The sequence below is a fragment of the Colletes gigas genome, unplaced genomic scaffold (assembly GCF_013123115.1).
Source record: "Colletes gigas isolate AHSC1104 unplaced genomic scaffold, ASM1312311v1 Colletes_gigas_Sc00022, whole genome shotgun sequence".
NCBI classification, from domain to species: Eukaryota; Metazoa; Arthropoda; class Insecta; order Hymenoptera; family Colletidae; genus Colletes; species Colletes gigas.
Genome location: NW_025106651.1, coordinates 1778203 through 1803632, shown reverse-complemented (window position 1 = coordinate 1803632; position 25430 = coordinate 1778203). Strand labels below are relative to the sequence as shown.

Below are 25430 nucleotides of genomic sequence, written 5' to 3'. Positions count from 1 at the left end.
AAGAGATACTATTCACTCAGTGGGAAAAGGTAATGTTTTAGTTACTCTGTTTTTATCATTATGTGAACTAGTATCATGTATGCTCTATAAATGACTATTCTAAGAGATAAAAACAGTAAATATTCAGAGTTACCTGCATACATAGATACGCGGTTGTATCACCATTTATGTCCTAATACATATTTTATAGGTATGTATATGCTTACATATTAGATGATGTTTTTATTTCTTAAATTGTTCTGATACTTGAAAACATATATATGGTTATTTTTAATTTCAATTATCCTTTAAAATTAAGATTTTATATAAAAAGTACAGCATATTTATACAATTTGATTTACGCTGTAAAGTTTGAATCGAATTAATTGCATGAGTGAAAGACTTACCATACATATAACGATATTTGGTCACTTACTGGAATTAATTTTTACATATGGATAATAAAAGCTTCGCCAATACAAGAGATTAATTAAAATACTTTCCATTATATAACGTTTAGCATGTATGTATGTAATATTTAGATGAAAACATTTCTGTGTTGAAACTCTAAGGTAATAGAATTTTTCATAAATGTATTATAACTTATGAGCACATTCACTTTTCATATCTACTAGTGTTCCAATAATGCAAATTAATTGTCATATAAGCAACATAAAATCATTTCTATTCCTTTTGAAATACACTTTATATGCGTATCGATTATTATATAAACATACATATGTATATGTTTCATACATTAATTAATGTTTGTTGAAACAAATTCTGTTCTATTAAAAAATTTGATACAAAAACTTTTCACTATGTAGGTAGTAAATGTACTTATGTACTATATTTAATTTTGAACGCATTTTAATTGTCTCGAATTACTTCAGTTTTTGGTATAATTTCCCTGATAGAAACCCTGTTTATTAAAATTATAGACATATCCCAGTATCTCCATTCAAGAAGATTTTGTATTCTTTTCTTTTGACAAAGGGGAAATCAACTTAAATTTAGTATTTTGTAACAAATTATATGAGCCATATGTACAAAATTGGTGTGATGCGAAAGGTAGATAAAATGCTCTAAAATATCGATGTGATCTGAAAGGTAAGAGATAAGCGCGTAAAATATTGTTCTTAAATAATAATATATATTAAAGACAAAGTAAATAAACAATTACGTTGGTCTATATCTCTTACTGACGCTAGCGATATGTGAAAATCACTGGGTTCGTACGAGATACAGAGCCCGTTGTTGAAGAATTGATGCACTCACCTTGTGGAATCTAAAAATTTAGATGATTTTATTATTGTAAAATTATCCATTAATCGAGAATAATTTGGTTCTAAAGCTGTCTCAGTGCCAATGTCCAAGTCTAATACAAAATGGCATTTATCTAAACTAAACTGAATATAACAAACAATTATTATTGATTATATTAAATGTTTCTCAAATGTATTAAAAATAATAACTTACATAACGTGTTGGTTCTTCTCTGTTTACATCATTAAACTGGGATTGTATTAGACTAGTTGCATTTTCATGATCTAAGAAAGCTTGTGGTAATTGTCCCTTAAACTCTGACCTTAAATACTGAAGTTTCCAACTAAAAATAATATTGTTCTATTATATTTGAAGAAAATTTATATTAATCGTAGCAATCTTAAAACATATTTATTCTATAACTCACTTATTTGATGGAAAGAAAAAACTACTTGGAAATCGATGCCATTCTTTACCAATACAAAAATTGATATTTGCATCCTTAAATATTTCTCCTTCTGACTCAAGTTTATTAGTTTCAATCATTATTTCCATTGGAGCATAGTAACCTAGTGTGATGATACAAAATTTAATTTTTAATTCGTTAATGTTCGAAGTTTATAAATATCTTAAAAAGAAGGTATAATTATATTGTATTAAGTTCTGTGTACCTTTATATATTGCCAATGATCTCGATATACCAAGAAGACCACATATTAAGATCGTCATGAGCGTAATATGAATAGTATATTGTAAATAATGGTAAGCAATATGCAAGGGACTAAGTTTCGTTCTAATGAAGAAGTACAATTTTTGAATGACATCCACAGCTATTGCTCCAGCCAAACAAATCATTGGATATACAGGAAATAAAAATCGTTCTTCCTGTAGACAAAATTCTGTTATGTATGTTCATATTTCATATTAATATTAACGTACAAAGAGTTCTATTCAATTCACCTTATGAGGTTGGAAAAAGAAGACCAGAAACCAAAGGTACAATGGTGCCAAAGAGTACCAGTAAGATAAACAAAGTCGATCTCTTGGTCGCGATGGTACAATTAACCACACTAAAAACTGTATGACTTATTGAAATATTAAAAGTTACAAAGCTTTAAATATAATAAATTTCGTAAATATTACCAATCCAAATGGAGCCCAAAGTGCGCCAATAAAAATGAAATTGAAGTTTAAAAATCCGTTGTAAATATAATAACTAAGAGGTTCAGTTCCATAAAGATTTGGACCATGATTAGTGAAAACATTGTACATTACAATGTTTAATGGTGCTATTACTAATTTACCATAGTACATTGAATCAATCCATACCATTGGCACCAAAACAACAACACCAGATATAATTACCCATTTTATAAATTTACTCCACTCATGCTTATGTATTAACATTTCCATTGCAATTGGTAATCTATAAAGAACATGAGAAAAAGTTCATATTTTCGATTCTGTAATATTTAAAAAATTATGTATATATTAATAATACCCAAGTAATGCAGCAAATGGCCATCCTAATAGAGCAGATATGGCAGTGGCAAAAATAGCTAATTCATACTGTCTTCCATACCATGCAGCCGTAGCAGTAGTACTTAAATACCTATATAATGAATATATATATATATATATAAATAAAATAAATTTAAATAATTATTACTTCATTATTTTTTCAAACATCGTTGCTTTTATATACACACATTGAGAAGGAAGATGGTAAAAATGCAGCACTGGCAATGTACATGCCAGAACTAAAAATAAGGAACACTAATGTCAATCTGCCTATGTGAATTCCAAATTCTCTACACACATTTCTGAAACAATAAAATTCATACAACACTTCCATCAGTTGCTTCTACTAGTCATAGCATTGATACATACTTATAAAAGTATGCTTCAGATAATGCACATCCTAGTGATAAAAGGCATCTTACAAAATAGAAGACTAGAACAGGATTTGGTTCTAGCAAATAATGGTAGAGTTTTGCTGGTACCATATGAATTAATAAATACATGTAAGACCTTAATGCAAACTGTGGACTATATTCCCATGTTTGTTGGCCGGTTCCATATAATAAGTAATGACTCTATAAAAATGAATAAAATTTAATTTTTTAAAAACATTAATTTTCATAGCATAAGAGAAAAAAACATGACAGATAAAATTAAATACTCTTATAAAATAAATAACTCATTTATTCAAAAAAAACAATATCGTACAAATGGTTGAACTCTTAGAATATTTTGCTTTCAGCACTACAATATTCAATTATAAAAATTACAAAATAAAAACATAATTCTTCTTTGACAACATTAAATAAATAAACAATAATACTATAATAAGACATTATAATAAGAGGTAATCCTTACTGGTTCCCAATAATTGTATGTTTCATCGCAATCTGTTATGTGGCTCCATGTAGCTGAGCAAAACCTAGCTGATAAAAGTAATTTAAATGCTGTATCCACACTAGGATAAATAAGTCCAACATCCGACGATTCTTCTGGTCTGAAATATATATCTTTAGTATTCTCTATGATTTTCTGCGTATTTATCCTAAATTGATACTCTTATTTTCAATTATCCTAAATAAAAGAATCTGTCACAAAAATATATAATGTGCGAACTTGTCAAGGACACAAGTGTTATAATGTAAAATGTTTGAAATATCTAAAATTCGTTAATAAATAAATACCACGAAAAATTGACAGAAAAGGTTAACCGGCAAACAATATGTTTAAGTTTGTTAGATACGATACGATAGAAAAATATCCTAGTTGTTTCTTATTAATGAGAAAACCATAAATGTTATTATCTCTACTTTGAGAATCTTCTGCCATTGAGCTTTTTCAATTCTTTCTTTGAAATAAAAAGTTGACGTTGACGTTGATTCGGCGCCATGGTCTTCCAAGAGTTCTAAGTTCCAAGAGCTTTTGAAGCTGAAAACTATAGTCAATATACAGTATATTTACGTATTTGCTATGATAACATTGCATCGACGCATTTGTCAATGTAGAATTCAATAAAATTTACCATAAATGCTGTACATAGAATATTATATTGTCCATTTATTGTATTATTAATAAAAATAAATGTTAATATAACTATATTCATAGATACATAATGGAAATTTCTTTAATAAGTTTTATATGTATGCATTCGCGAATAATAATTTCATGTTCAAATATGTATATTTTTTCTAATTATGTGTATAATTAAAAATTACATAATTTTAAAAAGTATTCATATTTTAATATAAAAATGCATACATAAACAGTACACATAGAATATATATTTATTGTTCTCCGTTTCCATAGTAAGGATATGTGTAATTATTTAACAATGGAAGTCGAACCTAAATATACATTTGTACCTTTGCCACAAAAGAATTACGTTAGAATTTATAACAAAACGGCACAAGAATTACTTTCTAAATGGTAATGATAGCATAACTCTTTCTCAAGTTTATAAATATTTTGTAACATACAAGGCATTCTATATTTTCGATTTAATTTTACTACAGGAATCACGTTTTTTCTTCGTTTCTTTGTATCTGTAAATGCGTGTTTGGACATTATATCATTTATATAAGATGTATATACTTATTTGTACATAGTTTCAATATTGCGACTATTATAACGAATCGCTTTTCGATTTTGCAGGGGACTAAATGGAAATTTTGTTATTCAACATTTTTCATTCAATGAACCTTTTCAGCAGTATCACAAATATCATTTAGCAGAAGTTAGTTAATTGTTGCACATTTTATAATAAATATAATTACAATTCAGTAATAATTCAGTGAATAGTATTTTGAAAAATTATTTAGTTTTACAATTTTCTTCTTAGTTATTTGTATTTTAATTATCCTTAGGCATTCTTTAAAAATGACACTGTTGCAAAAGAACTGTTAACAAAACAAGGAAATTGTTGGGCAAAACAAGGTAGTAAAAATATCTTTTATACTATGGTATTATTTATTATTGGTATTTTTTATTATTGATAGGTATAATTGCATCACATGTGGAGATAAAAACTGTACCTTGTTCCATTTTAAACATGTCATTTTTTGATAAAATGAAAGATCCAAAAAATGGAATTGTACAGAAGACTGGAACTATTTGTAAAAGATATGATATGGAAGTTGAAAGTCTTTTAGTTTCTGATAATCTTAGAGGAGTATGAATTTTCATTTTACATAGTTACTCTTTTAGTATTATAAATTTATTCATACATTAATATTTGTAGATGTTACTAGACAATGAATGCCCAGAGTATAATTTATATCCAAAAGATGAACGGGAGGAATTTATATTTCGTATTTTTCAAATGCTTGTTCTTGGAGGAGTAATTTGTCAATATGAAGATGTTTTAGATCCATATTTAAATACTACCAAAGTTATTTATAAAGATTTAATAAGGTTGTATAATTCATTCAATTTAATTCAGGTTGTATAAACTCATATTCTCATATACATAATGCCTAATTATTTTAGAGTACATAAGAAGGAAGATTCGCATTTGTCAGTTAGTACATTAGTTCTGCAAGTAACAGCCAAAGACTGTAGAGGCCAAGAATACTTTCCATATGATCCATCGCATGTACAAAACGTTGGGTTTTTATTGATAGATGCCACTGCTCGTGAAATTACAACATTTGTTCATCAATTTGGAGAATACTCTCTTTCACAGCAAGCATAAGGATACAAAAATTTACATGTAAGTGCAATTTTTCAATAAAATTGATTTATTATATAAACATTGAAATAGCTCAATTATGTATTAATAGTAATAGATTGTGCACTATTTACATTAAATACAGTAGTGCCCACATAAGTGACCGCATTTTTGCCCACTTAAATAACCGCGGTTATCCCCACCAATTCTTAGAAGCTTGTAACTTGACGCCGGTCGTTATCGATACATACATTGTATGTATGGTTTCGGGCGCCAGTTATTGTATCTCACTCGCACTTATCCTCTTTCTTTATCTCCGTTGAATTTTGAGAAGCAACTATGCCCACATAAATGACCGTCGCTGGTCCTGTGCGTGGTCACTTATGTGGGCACTACTGTATTTAGTTATCCTATCAATTTGGCAACTTAACATTGTACATAGTGAGGTAAACTGTGCGGTAACATTTGTAGGACTTACTACATTCTTATAAAGAATAAAACTAATAATTTCATTACTTTGTTTCATAATGAATGTGATTTTTAAATTTGTTCAATTATAAGTAGTTTTACCGAATTATATAGTAACTAAAGTATACTTTAAGACTAATTAACTATAATTAAACATTTCTTCTTTAATCTCTGCAATAACAATATTTTCGTAAATGAAATAAAAAATTTTCCACGCATCTTGCTTGAGATCCATACATGTTAATTCTACTAACATCTGAAATCTAAAATCCAACAGATTTTATATACTTTTACATATATCAAGCATGAGTTTGTAAAATTTGTATTGCATTAGTAGAATATTTTTACTAAAAAACTTACTTTGGTTGAATATATATTCTTCCTTATATCATAAGTAATGCTTACTTCAAATAATGCATCTCCTGGTTTTGTTTTTACTTTCAATTGATAAGTTTCAGTTGCAATTTTTGTTTTTGCACTAAAATCTCCTATGAATCCATCTTGATCTCCAGATTTTTGAAATTTCAATAAACCTATGAACATTTTATGAATCTTTATTAATCTTAAACAAACATAAATTACAAAATTAAAAAACCAAAATTATTCACAACACCTTTATTAGGTATAAGTTTAGCAGCCCACAATATTTCTTTTAATTGTAAATCTTTACATATGTCACGATGGTCTTCCGTATAAATATTAAGAAAATGAACAAAATATTTGGCTGCAGCAATTACGATATCGTCATCAATTGAAATTTCTTGCCAACTAAGGCAAGCACACCAATGTGGTTCTATGAATGCATCTGCACATGTCCTCTCTAATGGTACCTGTATTATTTTGTAATATAATTATTTGTCTATTCTTATAATTACTGTGTGCACCTTTACTAACAGTCAAACCTTTGCTGTGTTAAAATTAAAATTCTTATGTACACAGAACGGCAATTAGCAAACAGCTGCATGCACGCGATAATAGTTCTCACCGCAGACGAGATATACGACTAGATAAACATTACATCCAATGTATTTTTTCGGCCCATTTTTATGGGGCTCTAGAGGTGTTGCTTGCATTTAAAATCATTAAAATCCTTAAATTCGTCTAGAAGTTATGATTTTTTAAACATACGCATGAAATTTCAGGGAAACATTTTTAGCCACACAGTATATTTTCAGTAAAGAATTTTTTTGTCGAAAGTACGTAGGATTTTGGGCGTATGTGTACTCACCAAAAATGATTGCAATTGACCCCGACAACCAAAAATAAATTTTCCAACACGATTTGAAATTTGTTAATTTTGTCGAAAACATTTGTCCACCTAGTCGAATTTTTTTCTCGAAACTGAATAATATTTCGAGGATATGTCTGTTGACCAAAAATGCTTGTAATTGACCCCTACAACTATAAATAATTTTTCCAGAACGATTTGAAATTTTTCAATTTCGCCCGAAAAATTTCCGTACCTATCGACCCTGTCGATTTTTCTTAAAAATTCGTTTTTGATTTTTAATAACTTTATTTGACGCAGTACAGAGAAGTTGTTCAATACTTTTTTGTAGGTATCCATGAGCTCTAGGTCTAGACTAAATTTCAGTGAAATCGAGTGACTATTGTAGGAGTTATGATCGTTTGAAAATTGGACCATTTTTATGGGTTTTTTCTAACTTTACGTGATTAAGGAACAACTTTCCGATGAGTCTTAAAATTTCTACATATTCTTCACCAAAATACGCGTTGTTTGCATTTTGAAACACTAAAATCCTCTAATCCGTTCAGAAGTTATGACGTTTTAAATATACGCATGAAATTTTATGGCAACACTTTTCTAACCTCACATTAAATTTTCGGAAAAGAATTTTTTTCTTCGAAGTGTGTAGGATTTCGAGGGTATGTGTATTCACCAAAAATTATTACAATTGGCCTCCGCAACCGAAAATAATTTTTCCAGAACGATTTGAAATTTTTTAATTTCGCTGAACTATACTGTGTGGCCGGAAATATTTCTATAACTTTTTAACGAAGCCTCAAGCAACAAATTGATATTCTTGATTTTCGTCTTATTTTGGCCTCTAGAATCTCCCATTAAAATTTTTTCCCAGGGGTGGCCGAACACCCTGTATGAGGATACGCTTACCTTATCAAATAAACTAATAGCTCTTTGATGTCGATCCCCATCTTTCGGAGTTTCAAAATTTAATATACTTTCTAATGTTTTGTGCACATCAAACGGTGTTGATAGGTAATGTGTATTGTGCAAAAAGTTTCCATAGGCTTGTGGATAAGCTTTTTTAAACCAAGGTGGAAAAGTAAAGGAAAAAAATGGCAATCTTTCCTCTTGTTTACCTTGTAGAGTATTACGAATTTCTGCAAACCTATAAAATCAAATTTATCATTAATTTATAACTTACATTTAATTTTATACAAAAATTTCATTGCACATGTTCCTGGAACACGAACCTGTGCCCATGGTCGCTCATCAATATTAATACTGTATCATTTAAGTGACCAAATTCATGCAAGTCTTTAATCCAAGTATGCAAGTCTTCATCAACCACACCTATATCATTGTAGGAATCGTGTGAAAGTTCCCCATGAAATCCAAATAGGAATTTCGGTTGGTGTTTGTAAACATTAAAAATTTCCTTAATGTAATTCAACATCACCTATGAGAATAATTATGATATATAATTTTACAATCTAATATTTGTATTTTACTAACTATTATAAACAAGAATTCAGTCATACCATGTGTCGTGGAATGCTTCCAACACAAAATTTATTATAGTATCTAAAGTATGGGGTTGCAGCTAAATAGTATGTTCTCATATAATGATCAGTTGGTTGTTCCTTAAAGCCCTTTAGACGATATGTAAAGGTTCCAATATGGTGTACATCTTCCATGAATCCTGTTATATAGCCGTTTTTTTTATATTGATTCCATATTAATGGATAAATATTAACATAATTTGCTTTTTGTCCCATTCGCTTTCTAGTATCTGGCAATTCAAGTTCAATCTTTCCAGTTAGAATAGGAATGAGTGCTTGTGGTGTCCCATCGCCTACTATATTATATCCTTCTAAAACTAAAGCACCTAAATATTCCTTTAAATACTGATATGTCTTTGGTAATTTGCGTATGAATGTATTTCGCGACAGTGAATCAAAACCAAACATAAGTACATTTAACTTAAGAGCATTGTTTGGGACATTTTCCCATTTATTTTTCTCTTTTATCTGAGGATCATCCTTAACTCCTGCCATAATACTGTGCCATCTAAAAAATGATTATTGATATTATTGTCAAGAATCTTAATATGTAAATTGTTACATTGAAAACTTCATAATCATTCTACTTACTCTTCCCCATTTTTTGATTTGCATTTGACATCAACAAAATCACTATGCCTGAGGATATAAGAGTCATCAGACTCAACTGGAGGCAAAAATGATATATTGGAGTCATCGTTTCTAAGAATTTCTGTAAGAAAAAAGCTAAATTAAGTGCATGCAATAAGAATAATGACATGAATAAATGCAACAATATATTTTTACAAATTTTACATAACTTACCACTGAAAGAACAAGATATCGAGCCATATTTTTTTTTTGCTCTTTTGCTAATAACAAGTCTTGAACCACGGAGTATAACCCAATCTTCAGGTGTACATACTAGTGGTGGAACAGCATGTAAGAATTTTGTAATCTCTGGATTAGAGACATTTAACTGGGGCAGCTTACAAGCTACAACTCCATCTCTAGAAATAGAAACCTCTTTAATCTTTAATAATTCAAATATACATAAAATTGTACAGTCCAATATTCTTATATTACTAAATGAAATTATATACCCAACATAAGTTTGTTCCGACTCTTTGATTAACTGAGATATATGTATTCTGAAATAACAAGAATCATTGTAATAGAACTGACAACATTTTAGACCACAAGAGAATTAAAACATCCCTTACAATTTATCCAAATTGGATAGATCATTGTTGGTGAAATCCAGTTCTGATCTAAAGACTTGGACAATGCAGAATAGCAGTGTAATTAGTAATACTGTTATAATAAAACGTCGAAAATAACATGAGAGAAACTTCATTTTTATTCAGAGTACCATTTCTGTAAAATAATAAGGACATTGTACATAATATTTCACTTTTCTGGTTTTAAAAGTGTCCTTACCAATCATTGAATATTTATAATATTTATTTATCAATTCACTGTACAAGCATTTATTTCAACGTTTGATAATCATTCGTTTATCGTATGAAAAATCTATAAACCGTACAAACAACACTATGTACTTTAATCAGTTAGTCGTTCTGACGTTTTTTCAATCGACTTTTTAGGAGCCATAAATAACGTTATGTGATGTTTAATAACGACTGCACGCAGGAAACATTTAATAACTACTATACGAGTTTTTTTTCGAAATGTTCCACTAATTCACGCGCGGACAGAAGTTCTTTTCTGTTAAATGCATTATTCGGTGCATCATACACGTCCGTCAACTGCAGCTACTTCGACCGACAGTTGATTCGTTTCACCCTCGTTGCTTCGTACCTAGGTCGATTCTGTCAAATATTAGTATGTACATATTATATACATATCAGTGCATGAAATAGCATTCTGGTTTGCAATCACAGGCATGGCTTCGAAGGAGCGCGATATTCGAGGAAAACGTAACTTTCATAAATGTGCAACGCATCCGTTTTTTCTTATATACGCATATACAGGGTGTTCGGCTACCTATAGTAAAAATTCTTTGGATTCGGCACTGTTCTCATGTAAACATATGTATGTATATCGCGTTCGATAAGTTTTTATTATAAAATTATGTTTCTTACAAAGTACAAAATACGTATAGTTTAGTCACAAAATACGAGGACGCATACCCTTATTTTGTTACATTTCTAGACTTTTTAAAATACAATTAACCTCTTCACGCCCTTGGCCACATATGTGGACGTTTAGTTTTTTTTTTTATATAATTATAGTTACTGTCAATAATAAATAGACCCAAAAAAAGAAAAAAAAAATCGTTCCTGAGGAGGTTAAAAATAAAATACATTACAATAAAATAAAACTTTTTTCTTTGTATTTGGCCTTCGTGTAGCTATTTGTGTAAGAAATGATTGATAAACGTAAGCTTGATAAATAAGATTAAGTAAGATCGATGAAAGTTAAGCACGCGAGTTCCAATATAATAGAAGAAATAACAAGATTGTTAAGATATGTATGGCATGCGAGAAATTGGCTTTTTATCTGAATTTTCACAGACTTCTGTTAATATTTATAATAATCATTTACAAATGAGTAAACTAACGTACTGCTTGCACAAGTACATACAAAATACACTCACACATACACAACATATTTGATCAAGGACTAACGAAAGAGTCTATCTTGTATTCATGTGAAAAGTAGAATTTACTCCTTCCTCCAATATTTTAAATAAAATGACAATTCGTGACAGTTTTGTCTACGTTTTGGGCCCACGTTGTTGGACCTTTCGTAGGGCAAGGGGTTAATAGTCTCGATGTAAGCAACTCTCGATGTAAATAACATTACGCGCATGACACCTTCTATATCGGCGCAGGGGGCGTAGTATTATCACTACTCAAGTTTCACATTTACAAATCAGTGTTTTATCGGAACGGATATTCAGAATTCCGATCGATTTCTCTTTCAGTATCGTAAGAAAAATTCTTTTAAGTACGTTTCCTAACGGAAACAGAGACTTCACTTCAAAGCGAAAGCTAGACGTGACAATTTCGTCGCAATAAATATACCACTAAAAATATAATAAATTACGGGAACATACAAAAATATTTTAATTATTACGTTTGATTCACTCACATGGACGTCTACTGTCGATTATAATTGTTGTTTATGCGTCGCAGCGTCGACAATTATTTTAGCGACGATTAAACGACGCGGAGGAGTCTTCAGCGAATTCTGAAGTCCTATCAAAAGATGTGTGTGGACTGTAACTTTTGCTTTGTATAAGCTCTGGTGAGCACGACTATTTATTGAGACTATGGGTGATGTGTCTTCTTTGCGAGTGTGGTTTAGTCTGATTCGAGAGTGTTCGGGGTCCGCGCACGAAACCTCGAAGATTTTCCACGCGAGTGGATTGGTCGTCTTTTTCCCTAATCAGGATCTTAGACTACGATTCTCACTAAGGTTTACGCCCCTTTGCCAACCCCGATAGAGCGGGGGGTGAGGGCAATGGGACGCATGGGGGTGCTCTCGAAGGCCCAGCGATGCAGCCAAGGATGCCTCCAGGTTGACCGTGCCCGGCAACAACCGTTACGCACATGGTTCGGCCGACCCTTCGGCCGCTCCAGGTTTATGATTCGGTCGGTTATTAAACGAAACGAAATTCTAAAGGCTAAAATAAATGGAAAAACTCGAAGTGACTGAAATAAACTTTACTATCGCGAAAATGGGATTGCCGGTAATAGAAAAATAAACTCTAAAATATTCTTGGTCATTAAACGCGAAATAAACTAACACTCCCGTCCGTGTCATAAACGGACCTTCGAGAATCATCGCGAAAGGTGTTCCGCATCGGTCGGAACATACTCCCCCCCGTTGATCGATGCAATCGATCAACTTCTAACGTAGTGTTGTATTACTATTACGCGGGGGCGGGATACTATGCCTATTCTCTAACTTGTGATATGTTGTGTTATGCAAAACGACTGAAGTATGTCTGGATATACAATAAACCTAACTGTGGCGCACGATACAAGATATACCTAACATTACAATATAACTACAAGATAGTCAGAAATATACAAATGAAAATGTGTTATATACCTGGGTAAATGTGTGAGAGGGTGTGAAGTGTGAGGCTCTTAATCCTAATTATCCTACAACTGTACATAAATAATACATATGATACATATAACGACGAACTAGGTGTTAGTTTCGATTGGTAACGGTGCCACCTTCTTCAAGGCACGTTTATACGTGCCGTGCGGGGTCTGGATGGTGACCACGCGAACCACGCCATCTTCGCCTGGGTGTAACGCAATTATCCGTCCCATTTGCCATTGCAAGGGTTGGCAGTTGTCATCTCGGATGGTCACCAGAGTTCCTTCTTTAAGGTTTACTCCGTCTCCAAGGTGCCATCTGCTCCTGGTGTGCAGCTCCTGCAAGTATTCGGTTTGCCACCTTCTCCAAAAATGGAGTTTGATTTTCTGGATATGCTGCCAGAGTGACAGCTTGTTGATTGGCGTATCAGCAAAATTGTATTCCGGTAGGCTCACTAATGACTCACCTATAAGGAAATGGCTGGGCGATAGGGCTAGGAGATCGTTGGGATCAGAGGATATAGGTGTCAAAGGACGAGAATTTAAAATTGCTTCGATCTCAACGATTAGCGTATAGAATACCTCGTACGTGAACATAGCGTCACCAATTGTTTTGTACAAATGCCTTTTGAACGACCGTACTGCAGCCTCCCAAAGTCCGCCGAAATGCGGAGAGCGCGGAGGAGACAGATGCCATTCAATGTTTTCTTGTGTTAGGAACTGCTGCATCTTGTCTTTATATTCATTAGCCCGTAAGACGTCAAGCGTCTGTCTAATTTCATTTTTCGCGCCTACAAAATTAGTGCCGTTGTCGGAATAAATATGACGCGGTTTTCCTCTTCTCGCAAGGAATCGTTTAAGTGCTCCAAGACACGATTCTGTCGTTAAATCGGTGGCTAGTTCTAAGTGTATTGCTTTTGTTACGAAACAAACAAAAACGACCACGTAACATTTCAATTTTGTTTGATTCCTAAATTTCTTCTCTTTAATAAGAAAGGGTCCGCAGTAATCGATTCCTACGGCTTCAAATGGGCGTGTATACGTAACTCTATTTTTGGGTAAATTCCCCATTAGGTATTGTGGTGTCTTGGGGTTGTATTTGCAACAGCGAATGCATTTATGTAATACTTGTTTGACAATGCTCTTGCCAGATATAGGCCAATACTTCAATCGTATTGTTTGTAGGGTGGCTTGCATCCCGGAATGGAATTGTCTCATGTGTACCTGTCTAATTATGAGTTCGGTAATATGGTGTCTGTGCGGTAATATTATGGGGTACTTCTGTTCGTACCTGAGCAGGGCGTGTTCTAACCTGCTACCGACTCTTATAATCCCATTCTCGTCGATGAATGGGTTTAAGCTAACTAGTTTACTTTTTTTCGAAATACTCTTGCCTTTCTTTAAATTTTCTATCTCGGATGGGAATGCTTCTAATTCTAAATATTCGCGTAAAAATTCTGTATACTGTGTTTTTAACTCTAAGTTCGACTGGAGCTTGCGCTCTAAGCTATAAAATCGTTTTAAAGCCATTATCTTCGAGTTGCCGAGAAGATCCCGGTTTTGATTGAACGGTAACCTAACTATATATCGTCCGCGTTCGTTACGTGTTGTGTTTTCTCTAAAGTGATTCTCGCACTCCTTTTCTTCCGCGGACAAGAAAGTTTTCTCCGGAAGTTCTTCGATTGTCCAAAATCTACTAATTTCGGCATCAAGAGACGTAGCCACATGACACACTTGACTTGCTCTACCTTGTTTGCTGATTATCTGATTATTTACCTCGCCGGTAACTATCCAACCTACTTGCGTATTTTGCAATATGACGGAGGGTCTATGTAGTTTAATCTGACCCGTTTCTAATAATTTGTAAAACAACGCACTACCAATAAGTGCATCTATCTCCCCTGGTTTGTGAAACTCTGGGTCTGCCAATTGTACGTGCCTCGGTATATGGAAATCGCTCAGGTTGACCTGGCGCAACGGCAACCTCCCCGTAATCGAAGGTAAGGCAATAAATGTTACCTCTGCATTAAATGGGCTAGTTTGCGATTTTATCGTGGATTGAACTAAATACTTCGCATTTGTATTGAGTTGCCCTAAACCGGAAAACGACAGATCTATGTTTTTCTGCTTCAATTGCAGCCTTTCCGCGAGTTTATGCGTAATAAAGTGGGTTTGCGAGCCACTATCTAATAATACGCGACACGCGTGCTCCTTATGGTGCTTGTCTAAAATCGTGATTCTAGCGGTGCCGAGCAATACTTCCGAATCGAACGACGCGGTCAAGGTGGTCTTAATGCCTTCCGCGGATGTTGATGGGGTGGATAAGATTTGGCTCGTCCCGACTGGTGTTTCGGTCGGAAAGTGAAGCAACGTATGATGCTTCTTGTCGCATTTACGACAATTTCCTAATCGGCAATTAATCACGACATGGTTCGGACGTAAACAATTTATGCAAAGTCTCGCCTTCTTAACTATGTTTAAACGATCGCGAGCGGACAATTGCAGAAACCGGGTACATGAATAAATTGGGTGTTCCCCCTTGCACATTACACAATTTTGCTGTCGCTCGTTCGTTGATATGTACGAATGATTGCGAACCTGAGTCTTGGGGCGCAACCTATCATGAGTGTTGTTTGTCTTAGAAGAATTTAAGATATCCGCTCCAAGATCATCCCCGCGCGCATATTTATTGATAAAATCTAAGAACTGTTTAAACTTGGGAATTTCCTCATCTTCTAATGTACGCTCCCACGCGCGGCGAGTATTCTTATCTAGTTTACTAGACACGATATGTATTAAAAATGCATCCCAATGCTCGGTGGGTTGATTTATGGCCTTTAATGCGTTTACGTGTACTTGAGCCTTCTCTGCTAACTGTCCGAGGTTCCCGGGTGTGTCTCGAGTGATCTCCGGAAGATCGATCAACAATCGCAAGTGTGCGTTTATAATTTTTCTGGGTTTGTTGCATCGCTTGCATAACAAATCCCAAGCCACCAAATAGTTTCCTTCTGTCGCGTTCAATGCTTCAATTACTGCGATAGCCTCCCCACGAAGAGCATTTTTTAATAAGTGAAACTTCTGCACACCGATCAACTCGTCATTATCGTGCACTAGGGATTTAAAGGTGTCATGAAAACTATGCCACTCTACGGGATTGCCGTCGAATGGCTTAATTTCTATCTTGCGTAAAAGTGAACTAGTTTGTCTAACTGTATTTGGCGATTCTACTACTCGATTTGCGGACACGGTTCCGCTAATTCCGCGTTGTTCTTTCAACCGCTCGCTGATTGTTTCCGCGGCACTATAATAATATTCTTCGAACGACTCCCATTCCGGCGTATGGTCAGATTCTTCGTCTGCTATTTCAATAGCTACTTGCACTTCCGAAAAGGCATTGAATATTTGCTCTAATTTGGACTGGCGAATTTCCAATACAGCGATCGAGATTTCGCGCTGCTCTGCGAGGAATGACTTTAAACGCGTTAGTTGGGCCTTAACCGCGGCGCGACGCCTTCTCAATGCTTTAAGGTCAGCAGATTCTAACGAGGGTGTCATATTGTCGAGATCGAAACACGTGGATGGGATAGATTAATTGGAAAGTGAATCGTTAGCACTCACCGATACAGATTATTGCGATACTGCCGTCTCTGGACGCTAGATGCGATACTGCTCAGCTGCTGATAGGATGCTGATGCACTCCTTCTGCTTCTTGTATGACGATTGATCACCGTCGTCGAATGATTCTCCAACTACCGCTCACTGCTTCGCTTGGCTGCTGTCGTTCGTGCAGGAACGTCGTTGGCTCGTTGGTTTCTCGTGAATTCGCCTTCTGAATCTGCTTCCTGGCTTAGCTTCCACTGGTCTTTGCCCAATGTCTCCCCAAATGGAGTACAATATTGTATAATAGCTGGAACCACTGTCCAACTCAAGCGCGATATTGTATATTGTAGCCGGAACCACTATCCGGCTCGAAGGACCAAAAATGTTTATGCGTCGCAGCGTCGACAATTATTTTAGCGACGATTAAACGACGCGGAGGAGTCTTCAGCGAATTCTGAAGTCCTATCAAAAGATGTGTGTGGACTGTAACTTTTGCTTTGTATAAGCTCTGGTGAGCACGACTATTTATTGAGACTATGGGTGATGTGTCTTCTTTGCGAGTGTGGTTTAGTCTGATTCGAGAGTGTTCGGGGTCCGCGCACGAAACCTCGAAGATTTTCCACGCGAGTGGATTGGTCGTCTTTTTCCCTAATCAGGATCTTAGACTACGATTCTCACTAAGGTTTACGCCCCTTTGCCAACCCCGATAGAGCGGGGGGTGAGGGCAATGGGACGCATGGGGGTGCTCTCGAAGGCCCAGCGATGCAGCCAAGGATGCCTCCAGGTTGACCGTGCCCGGCAACAACCGTTACGCACATGGTTCGGCCGACCCTTCGGCCGCTCCAGGTTTATGATTCGGTCGGTTATTAAACGAAACGAAATTCTAAAGGCTAAAATAAATGGAAAAACTCGAAGTGACTGAAATAAACTTTACTATCGCGAAAATGGGATTGCCGGTAATAGAAAAATAAACTCTAAAATATTCTTGGTCATTAAACGCGAAATAAACTAACACTCCCGTCCGTGTCATAAACGGACCTTCGAGAATCATCGCGAAAGGTGTTCCGCATCGGTCGGAACAATTGTAATGAACTGAACAGCCACGTATACACTACGTATGGTATACATACAATATGTGTTGTATATTCGACTGTATTTATCTTATCCCGTTATGGTGGGGTTACAAGTACGCTGTTGGATGACCAACCGCCTTATCAATGTATACTTTGGCTCATCGCTGCTTAGTCACCTAGATGGCAAGCCCTTGCTCATTTTGTCAACAAAGGTAGAGTCCATCTAGGTTCGTCATACCATGCCGTTTTCCCTTTCTTTAGCTTTAGTATATAGTATTTAGAAAGTATGCAAGAAGCAGCATTACATTCTTGACTGTCTCGCTGTCAAACTCGTTTTAACTTCCGCCGATTGTTCGAGTGAAATATATAATATTGTATATTCATATTTCAACCCACGAGTACTAATTTCTTCAACACGGACCTCAACAACGCAAATGTAGATATAAAATTTCTAGATAATAGACAGCGAATATTAAAATATTTTAAATAAGAAATTAGTTTGTGCAATTGGGCCTTAGTTATCGAGACACGACATTTTGGCGCTTTGCGTAGTGCCGTGATTAGTATAGCAGCAGTTTATTTTTAGTTTTTTTAGAAAAAAATTAATTGAAAGCATTATTCTTGTAATGAAATGTATCTTATTTATAATAAAAAATGTATTATCATTAATTACATTCAAAACATGAATTGTTTTCCTTATCGTATTTGATGACGAGTTACGAATGCGAAACGACAGTTACGAAAAGCGTTTAAATATTTCCTTTCTCGGTAAATAAGATCTAATAGGACAATCGTTAAAAAAATGCATATGAATTTTTTTACTACATAACACGTTCCTAAAATTTTATACATATCCCCGACGTAAAAGGGATTACTTTTCCCATTAAGAAACTATAGAACGTATTTAGGGCCTCGTAGCCTTGCGATTTGTTCGTACAGACTGATTCAAACTGCGATTGATAAATCCCATATTTTATTCCATGCGTCGTAATAAATGGAAACGCAAAAATAAATATATTTACAAAGGTTGATCGGTGTATGAATCAATGGACGACTTACAGTTTCGGACGTGACGTGGTATGATTTGCTAACTTGATAATGACACAACGAAATCTATTCCTTATGATTATATTTTACACAGTCTTCCTTCGCATGATGCCCACCCATGGCACTATACGGAAGAAGCTTCGATTCTGTAAACCAATAATAAATAGAAACGTGATATTCGACTGAATCATACCGTACTGAATTATATCGTATATATTTGATAAATTACCCGTATTTGCAACGGTATAGTTTCTCTGGTATTGTTAGCGTTGACGATAACATGACGTGGATGTTCCTCGTTTCGTCTCGCTACACGAGCAGATCTGTATCTGTTGTATCTGAGAATTAAACAATCGGGAAGTAGACAAAGGATGACAATAACTATGGTCATCAACCAGAAGGTCATCGATGATAATATCATCGGGTAGATCATTAGCATGTCGCCATCGTACCTTCTGAAATTAGAAATAAAATCTTTTTTAGCAAAGAACTCGATACCTCACGGCTGATGCGATTTAAGCTGGCAGGTGTCAATAGTATTCTTTTTTTTTACAAAAGTTTTTTACGTTTTGTCTTATTTTTACTGCTTACTTGTTCACGAATGAATATCCAATCGCGAATGCGCAAAACGCTAATTGTGATAATACCACTGCTAACAGGAACGGCTTCGTTAAATACGAACTGCGAAATAGTATCTGAAAATTATAATAGACTGATACGTTTTCTTTAGGTCGTGTCTGTAATCCTGGATGTTGGAATTTTAATCTTAATCATTCGTTTACCTGTACATTGGCTACTATTGTAACTAAATGAATAACATATGTACTGAACGTCCATTGGTCTACCGGTGTATTATTGTACAAAGCAATAGGATTGGTCTGTATGCAATAGTACGTCATACTATATATGACTGAGGTATGCCAGAAACCTGAAGAGAGGTATAAATAATATTCAGTAATGATAAGTTCGTATTGAATTTACTTCACTCAAATCAACAATTATTTTGTTCACCTAGTAATGTCCATATAAAGAACTGTTTCCCCGACAATAAATAATTTCTTTTATACATTTTATACATATAGGGATAATGCAGCAGCGTATTAGCGCTATAATCTTGCTCAAACAATCCGTACGTCAGTATTGGTAGAGACGTAAATAGTACATTGTAAAGCATTAAAAACATACCGTCGTAAAATGCCTGTAAATACATTATTGAATGAACTTGAAAAGATTATGAAATTAATACTGAAGAGCTGAGAAATAATTTTTATGATATTTGTTTGCAGATTGGGTTCCCACCTGGCCAGAAAAACCGCTGTGAAAGCCAAACAGCACTTGTGGCGTTATGAACAGAATGTTCTTGTAAAAGAAATACAACGTCAAAGTGCTGATTCGCATGTAAAACCAGTGTCCGTGCACCAGTAATGCCTTCTTCAAAAATCTAAATTTCGCTATCGCGAAATCGGAACTCATGGTCGCTTGGCGGCCTTCTTTACCCATTATGCCAATTCCAACGTGCGCCTCCTGTATCATCGCGACATCGTTACCCCCGTCGCCAATGGCAGCCGTGTGCGGTTGAGTCCTTTCTTCTTTAACCATCCTCACGATCTGCATAGTAACCATCAAGAGTCATTGTGTATAAAATTACACGTAAAAATTATTTGCAAAAACATGTAACCAACTTCGCTCTTTTGCAGAGGCGTCAACCGGCAACAAACTACCGCCTCACAGGCCATTCCCACGAATCGAAATTCTTCCAAGCATGTTCTCAATGCGACTGCTATGCTACTACCATCGACCAACAGTCCGTATTGTTTGTAAGGTTCGAGCTTTATCCTTCGTCTGGAATTGAAAAAAAGTGTGGTCAAGGTACGTTGTATCTATATTACATCACTTACAATAGAAGTACCGATTAGATATCGAATTACGATATGGAAGAGCAGCAAATTGTACCCACTCAAAATCCATAACACGATGAAAGCAAGTTTGGTCGATGGATATTTCTAACAATCTCAATATTTCGGTACCCTCTTTGAATTGTCCACAGAGGAAGGCTATATTCTCAGCGGTTTCTGCTTTGTCTCCGGTCAACACCCATATCTAAACATCGCCAATCAATTTAACCGTCGTTAAGGATCAAAGAAAAGAAGCCGATCCCGGTCTAATTTCAAATTACAGTAAGAAACTATTATGATATAATCTTTAACCTTAATGCCAGCGACTCGTAGACACTCAAGCGTGTCTTGTACGCCTTCCTGAAGGCGATCTTCGACCGCAGTCACACCTAGCAGAGTGAGACCGCTTTCCATCTGATTGTAAGCTCTCTTCATGTACGCTGCTCGGTCGATGCCAATTACTTGTCTGGCTTGTTCCACTTTCTGCCTCAGTTCCTCGAACTGTGCCTGATCCATCTTCTTGTATGCAATGACCAGAGTTCGAAATCCTCTCTGCAAGACGTGCTCTTTTTAATCGAGTTTAAATTAGCAAAAAGGACAAAGTCAGAAAGAAACGATGTCAGTTAGTGGCAAGCTGATGTACGAACCATGGAGAAATCGGCTACGTGAGTGATGGTTTCGTTAGTCAGTCCCGAGACTATTAGCGGCAGAATTGCAGAATCCGCTCCTTTGCAGTACAACCAGTAATCATCAGCACTATCTTTCACTATTATCGACATTCTCTTACGTTCTGTTGAAGGGAATGTTAATTAATTTTGTGAAACTTAGTGGCGTTTAAGTCAAGACTTGCTTGGGTCAGTCTACGAAACACAAATTAATTTGTGTAAACTTATCAGCATGTGCGAATAGTTTTTTGACGATAGAAGAAGATTACAGAGCGAATGCATACATAGGATATTGACGCTATTACTAGTCATATTATAAATTTTCTAATAAAGTTATGGAAGATGTTCAGTATGGCTGGAAGTCGTTCGTTCGAATACATACCGGAAGTGAATTCCAAAACTTCTAGCTTTTTAAAGGTCATCAAGGTGTCACGAACATTAAGTTCTATTATGTCGCTGGTGGCATTTTGAAAAACGATTCCGCATCTGGCGCTGGCTTCAACCAAAGCCTTTTCGTCTGCCGATGTTGCCTGTAAAATAATGTATTTTTACGGCTACTTTGCACCTCGCGAGCGTCGCTTAAACTAGACTGGGCACAAATAAAGTATTGATATTCCTATTTAACTGGATATCTAACGTCATCGTACCGCGTTAGTAAAATTTGTCACGCGAATCTACCGTCAGCTGTTGTTTATCGGCGTACATCGGAGATAAAAATAAGCACCGCAGCGAGTTTACGCAACGCTGTTTATGTAAAACAGAGACTTTCTACCTGGTACTCCGGCAGATCCGGATCCATCAATAGGGAACTGTGCACTTGCAGAATCTTCTTTTGTCTGAAGCTCTCACGAAACTCTGTGCGTCTAGCAATGACGCTTAGCTTTTGACTCGGAGGTGTGATTTGAACCGAGTGGCACAGAGAGATGCTTATCATGAAGTGCCAGATGCTTGGCTGCAATCAGAATTATCAGACTTATTTTTTTCAATCGTTAGATTTTGATTTAACGGAAAGCAAATTATAATTGCAAGATCATCGATCTTATTTAGGTATAAGTTTGGCTCACCTCCCATGCCGTTAGCTTCTTGGCTTCCTCTTCGCGTCCGCTAGCAGGCAACTGATACAGAAACCCGTCGCAATCCTTTTCCATGTATGTTTTCCCGTTGATCGAACAACGTCTGAACACCATCAGATTTTCAGTAAGCGTACCGGTCTTGTCAGTGAACAGGTACTCGACCTGACCGAGTTCCTCGTTCAAGTCCGACGTGTTAGCCAATGCAGGTTGATCGGTGCTTGGGTCGTACATATCGATATCCCAGCTGAAGAAAAACGAACTGAGGAATTTTTGTAATTCTGTAACGAGAACAATTGATCGTAGCTTGACAAATGCCGTTCTTTCTCAGACACGATTAAATTCTTTACATTCGAGTCGCGGTTACGGTGGCTACGTCCTTTTCTTTTTTCAACGATACGAGCGTTCGCGAAATTAAAGAATTCTGATCGAGGCGCGAAGTAATTCGATATCGTGCAACAGATTCCGGAATAGGTACGAAGAGGGAAAACAGTGGAGAGTTTACGATGTGTGAAATAATTCTTACCTATGGTGACATATAACGATATGGGCACAATGTAGTTATATAGGATCGTGAAGCCAAAAAAGTCATTGATCAGCGAGGAGAAGGTAATATCGTCACTGGTACCGATGTAGGATTTCCAGTTCGCCGTTGAGCCTATCACAATTTTCATCATGCAAGATTCTATTACTTCGATCACAAGCAGTATCATGTATCCGATGATGTACTTATTGATGCTCCTGTAATTGTAAGTTTCGTTAGAGGATGAAAACGCCATATCGTCAGGGAAAGTATTCGCTTGTTAAAAAGCGCTTACTTTTCGATGGTGGAGAATTTGTTGCTTCTGATCTTCGAATTAAGGGACAGTTTTGTATCCTGGCCTGTGTAAACCGCGCACCCGATAATGTGATCAGTGTCTTTCAGTCTGGATCCTCGGAGCAATAGATTGTCGATCGTCAAATGTCCGCTGGCTGGATCATTCTCGCCGTTATTAATTTCCAGCTTGCCGTGGAAGCTGTAGAGATCGGACGAAGGATGTTGACAGATGACACTGGCCTCCATGGACACTATTTGCGATTCTAACACGTCCGAAAGCACCTTCGGAACCATTAACGTCTAAACAAGTAACAATTAACAAAATTTGCACACCTTCCTCGTGTTATGTTAATCGCGTTACCTTTAAATTCGTTTCACCGTCAAGATTGGATGTGGTGACGTAACAACGATCCGAGTTTTCTGAGCTGGAGAGAAGCAAGAGATCGCAGGGTAAGTCCTCGTCCCGAACAACCTTCACCAGGTCGCCAACTACTATTTGTTGGCGGTGAATGGTCTGTACGCATAAAACGAAGATTATTGCAAAACTTGTTGCAAATAAATGTGACGCAGAACTGCGGTGAAACGCAACAGATGGAAGTGCAGTAAAATAAACAGTGGAAAGATAAAGATACGAATATGTCGCGAATAATTGATAGGGGTTATTATAAATCGATAGCAATAATAAAATGTGAAGATACAGGTTGTTGGTACATGCTACTGATAGCGTATCAAAATGGCGGCAGGAACACGCGTATCGCCGTACAAGTAGAGCCCATGTTGCAATTTTCAGCTTTGAGACAGTATTCTGATAAGGATGTATTGGTTTACAACGATTTTAAGCGCGTGTACTGACCTGTAAGCATTTATTACGGATTACGGTGACCATTGCCCGATTCATACGTTTGTCCACTACGTGTCGAAGGTAGTCCTCGTATCCTTGTTTGCACGCGGTCACGAATACGACGAAGCTCAAAGGTAAAGCACTAGTCCAAGGTGAAATAGGGGACACTATCATGGCAGATATCAATGCCGATATGAGAAAATACATGTTCGCAATTCGTCTGAACTGTTCAAAGAGATTCTTCGGTATAAAGTTCCAGATCGTATACTATAAAAGAAATAGTTTCGTTTGAAGCAATTTAGACACTAGAGTTGACAAATATAATTTATACATACCCTCTTTGATACGATACGATTAGTTGGAAATACTGTTTTCGACGGATTATTGTCCGGACTGATAATTATAATCCTATGGTCTGTGTATGTGGAAGTTGAGCTACCCTATAAACATACAGATGAATTAATACGAGAGACTATCAAGATTGCATTAACGATTATTTTCATTTTGCATGATTTTATCTACAAGTTAATTACGTATGTTATAAAAACAGATGGATATTAGGTCTAGTTAGTTTAGAGAATCTCTATGTGTTTCTAGGGTCGAATTAAGGTTTTTTTTTACATTTTTAAATAATTTTATCGTACCGAAAGTAAATTGAATTTTATAAAAAGAAATGTTTTCAATAAAACACGAGGTTCGGCAAAGCAATTTTTAAAATATGCTCGGTTTAACGTTAACTCTTCAGTGGAAATCACGTGTTTCATCTGTGGTACAATTAGCGAGACTAACGATAAGATGTCAAGGACGCGGCTACTCGTGGCCAGTCTGTCATATTTTAATAAAAATGTTAATCAATAAAGAACGTAAGGGTTAATGTTATTGAGTAATAAACTTTTGCCAACTTGCTTCCCAAAAGAGCACTGCAAGGGAGTAGATGTAATCGGTTCGCAGTAGAACCGGTACACGGATCAGTTGTCTTGATTTCAGAAAAGTTTTACGAAAGAATCGCAGCAGCCTTGCTCCGATTGATTGTAAGTTCTTTTGCAATTCTATGTAAGGGAGGTTAATTAAATCGTCCAAGGGTTGCGTGACGTGATTCATTGTAACTTCCTCTCTACTCCAAAGACGACAGTTTAAGGAACCTTGTCTCCCAGCGTCAAGCTACTGACGTCTGCCACGAACATTTCTGTACAAAAAT

General features: G+C 35.6%; 4 protein-coding genes across 8 annotated transcripts; 1 reads left to right on the top strand and 3 right to left on the bottom strand.

The window, feature by feature from the left end:
* Nucleotides 1–813: 813 nt before the first annotated feature.
* On the bottom strand, nucleotides 814–4170 carry LOC122401183 (alpha-1,2-mannosyltransferase ALG9). Its single transcript, XM_043403153.1, has 12 exons — nucleotides 4077–4170; nucleotides 3625–3763; nucleotides 3136–3341; nucleotides 2955–3068; nucleotides 2747–2857; nucleotides 2389–2671; nucleotides 2206–2322; nucleotides 1917–2130; nucleotides 1673–1814; nucleotides 1459–1588; nucleotides 1258–1388; nucleotides 814–1082 (listed from the first exon to the last, which is right to left on the bottom strand). The coding sequence occupies exons 1-12, from the start codon at nucleotides 4154–4156 to the stop codon at nucleotides 941–943; spliced, it is 1809 nt and encodes a 602-aa protein (XP_043259088.1). The 5' UTR covers nucleotides 4157–4170; the 3' UTR covers nucleotides 814–940.
* Nucleotides 4171–4597: 427 nt separating this feature from the next.
* LOC122401188 (cilia- and flagella-associated protein 300-like) lies at nucleotides 4598–5979 on the top strand. Its single transcript, XM_043403164.1, has 6 exons — nucleotides 4598–4692; nucleotides 4918–4999; nucleotides 5130–5199; nucleotides 5262–5434; nucleotides 5504–5676; nucleotides 5752–5979. The coding sequence occupies exons 1-6, from the start codon at nucleotides 4598–4600 to the stop codon at nucleotides 5954–5956; spliced, it is 798 nt and encodes a 265-aa protein (XP_043259099.1). The 3' UTR covers nucleotides 5957–5979.
* A 14-nt stretch (nucleotides 5980–5993) lies between these two features.
* LOC122401187 lies at nucleotides 5994–19069 on the bottom strand. 5 transcript variants are annotated; one of them, XM_043403158.1, is made up of 11 exons: nucleotides 18957–19069; nucleotides 10369–10522; nucleotides 10249–10296; nucleotides 9971–10155; nucleotides 9758–9878; nucleotides 9146–9674; nucleotides 8858–9063; nucleotides 8535–8772; nucleotides 7014–7230; nucleotides 6806–6933; nucleotides 5994–6663 (listed from the first exon to the last, which is right to left on the bottom strand). In XM_043403158.1, the coding sequence occupies exons 2-11, from the start codon at nucleotides 10500–10502 to the stop codon at nucleotides 6565–6567; spliced, it is 1905 nt and encodes a 634-aa protein (XP_043259093.1). In that variant the 5' UTR covers nucleotides 10503–10522; nucleotides 18957–19069; the 3' UTR covers nucleotides 5994–6564. The 5 variants fall into 5 exon arrangements, with proteins under 5 accessions (XP_043259093.1, XP_043259098.1, XP_043259092.1 ...); XM_043403163.1 differs by having other exon boundaries at nucleotides 5997–6663; nucleotides 6761–6933; XM_043403157.1 differs by lacking the exon at nucleotides 18957–19069 and adding an exon at nucleotides 10586–10687 and having other exon boundaries at nucleotides 5997–6663; nucleotides 6761–6933.
* On the bottom strand, nucleotides 18929–25416 carry LOC122401149 (phospholipid-transporting ATPase IF-like). Its single transcript, XM_043403109.1, has 19 exons — nucleotides 25375–25416; nucleotides 24568–24672; nucleotides 24245–24499; nucleotides 23753–23905; nucleotides 23393–23691; nucleotides 23101–23315; nucleotides 22569–22855; nucleotides 22277–22456; nucleotides 21887–22034; nucleotides 21487–21629; nucleotides 21152–21391; nucleotides 20902–21044; nucleotides 20627–20786; nucleotides 20244–20552; nucleotides 19956–20142; nucleotides 19727–19872; nucleotides 19536–19639; nucleotides 19174–19399; nucleotides 18929–19090 (listed from the first exon to the last, which is right to left on the bottom strand). Exons 1-19 carry the CDS (start codon nucleotides 25414–25416, stop codon nucleotides 19031–19033), a joined length of 3402 nt encoding a protein of 1133 aa, XP_043259044.1. The 3' UTR covers nucleotides 18929–19030.
* Nucleotides 25417–25430: the final 14 nt, after the last annotated feature.

Bases quoted from the DNA above. Each gene is read 5' to 3' on its own strand.
- LOC122401183 (XM_043403153.1), bottom strand. From the start codon at position 4,156: ATGGCGCCGAATCAACGTCAACGTCAACTTTTTATTTCAAAGAAAGAA. The intron at 1,815-1,916 runs GTACACAGAACT...TCATCACACTAG, and splicing joins ATCATTGGCAATATATAAAG to GTTACTATGCTCCAATGGAA. The intron at 1,083-1,257 runs GTGAGTGCATCA...CTTACCTTTCAG, and splicing joins AAATTTTTAGATTCCACAAG to ATCACATCGATATTTTAGAG.
- LOC122401188 (XM_043403164.1), top strand. From the start codon at position 4,598: ATGGAAGTCGAACCTAAATATACATTTGTACCTTTGCCACAAAAGAAT. The intron at 5,200-5,261 runs GTAGTAAAAATA...TATTATTGATAG, and splicing joins AAATTGTTGGGCAAAACAAG to GTATAATTGCATCACATGTG. The intron at 5,677-5,751 runs GTTGTATAATTC...TAATTATTTTAG, and splicing joins ATTTATAAAGATTTAATAAG to AGTACATAAGAAGGAAGATT.
- LOC122401187 (XM_043403163.1), bottom strand. From the start codon at position 10,502: ATGAAGTTTCTCTCATGTTATTTTCGACGTTTTATTATAACAGTATTA. The intron at 9,879-9,970 runs GTAAGTTATGTA...TTTTTCTTACAG, and splicing joins GATATCTTGTTCTTTCAGTG to AAATTCTTAGAAACGATGAC. The intron at 7,231-8,534 runs GTAAGCGTATCC...AAAATAATACAG, and splicing joins CTATTAGTTTATTTGATAAG to GTACCATTAGAGAGGACATG.
- LOC122401149 (XM_043403109.1), bottom strand. From the start codon at position 25,416: ATGTTCGTGGCAGACGTCAGTAGCTTGACGCTGGGAGACAAG. The intron at 20,553-20,626 runs GTTGGTTACATG...GTTACTATGCAG, and splicing joins CGCCTCTGCAAAAGAGCGAA to ATCGTGAGGATGGTTAAAGA. The intron at 19,091-19,173 runs GTAATTTATCAA...ATTGGTTTACAG, and splicing joins CTATACCGTTGCAAATACGG to AATCGAAGCTTCTTCCGTAT.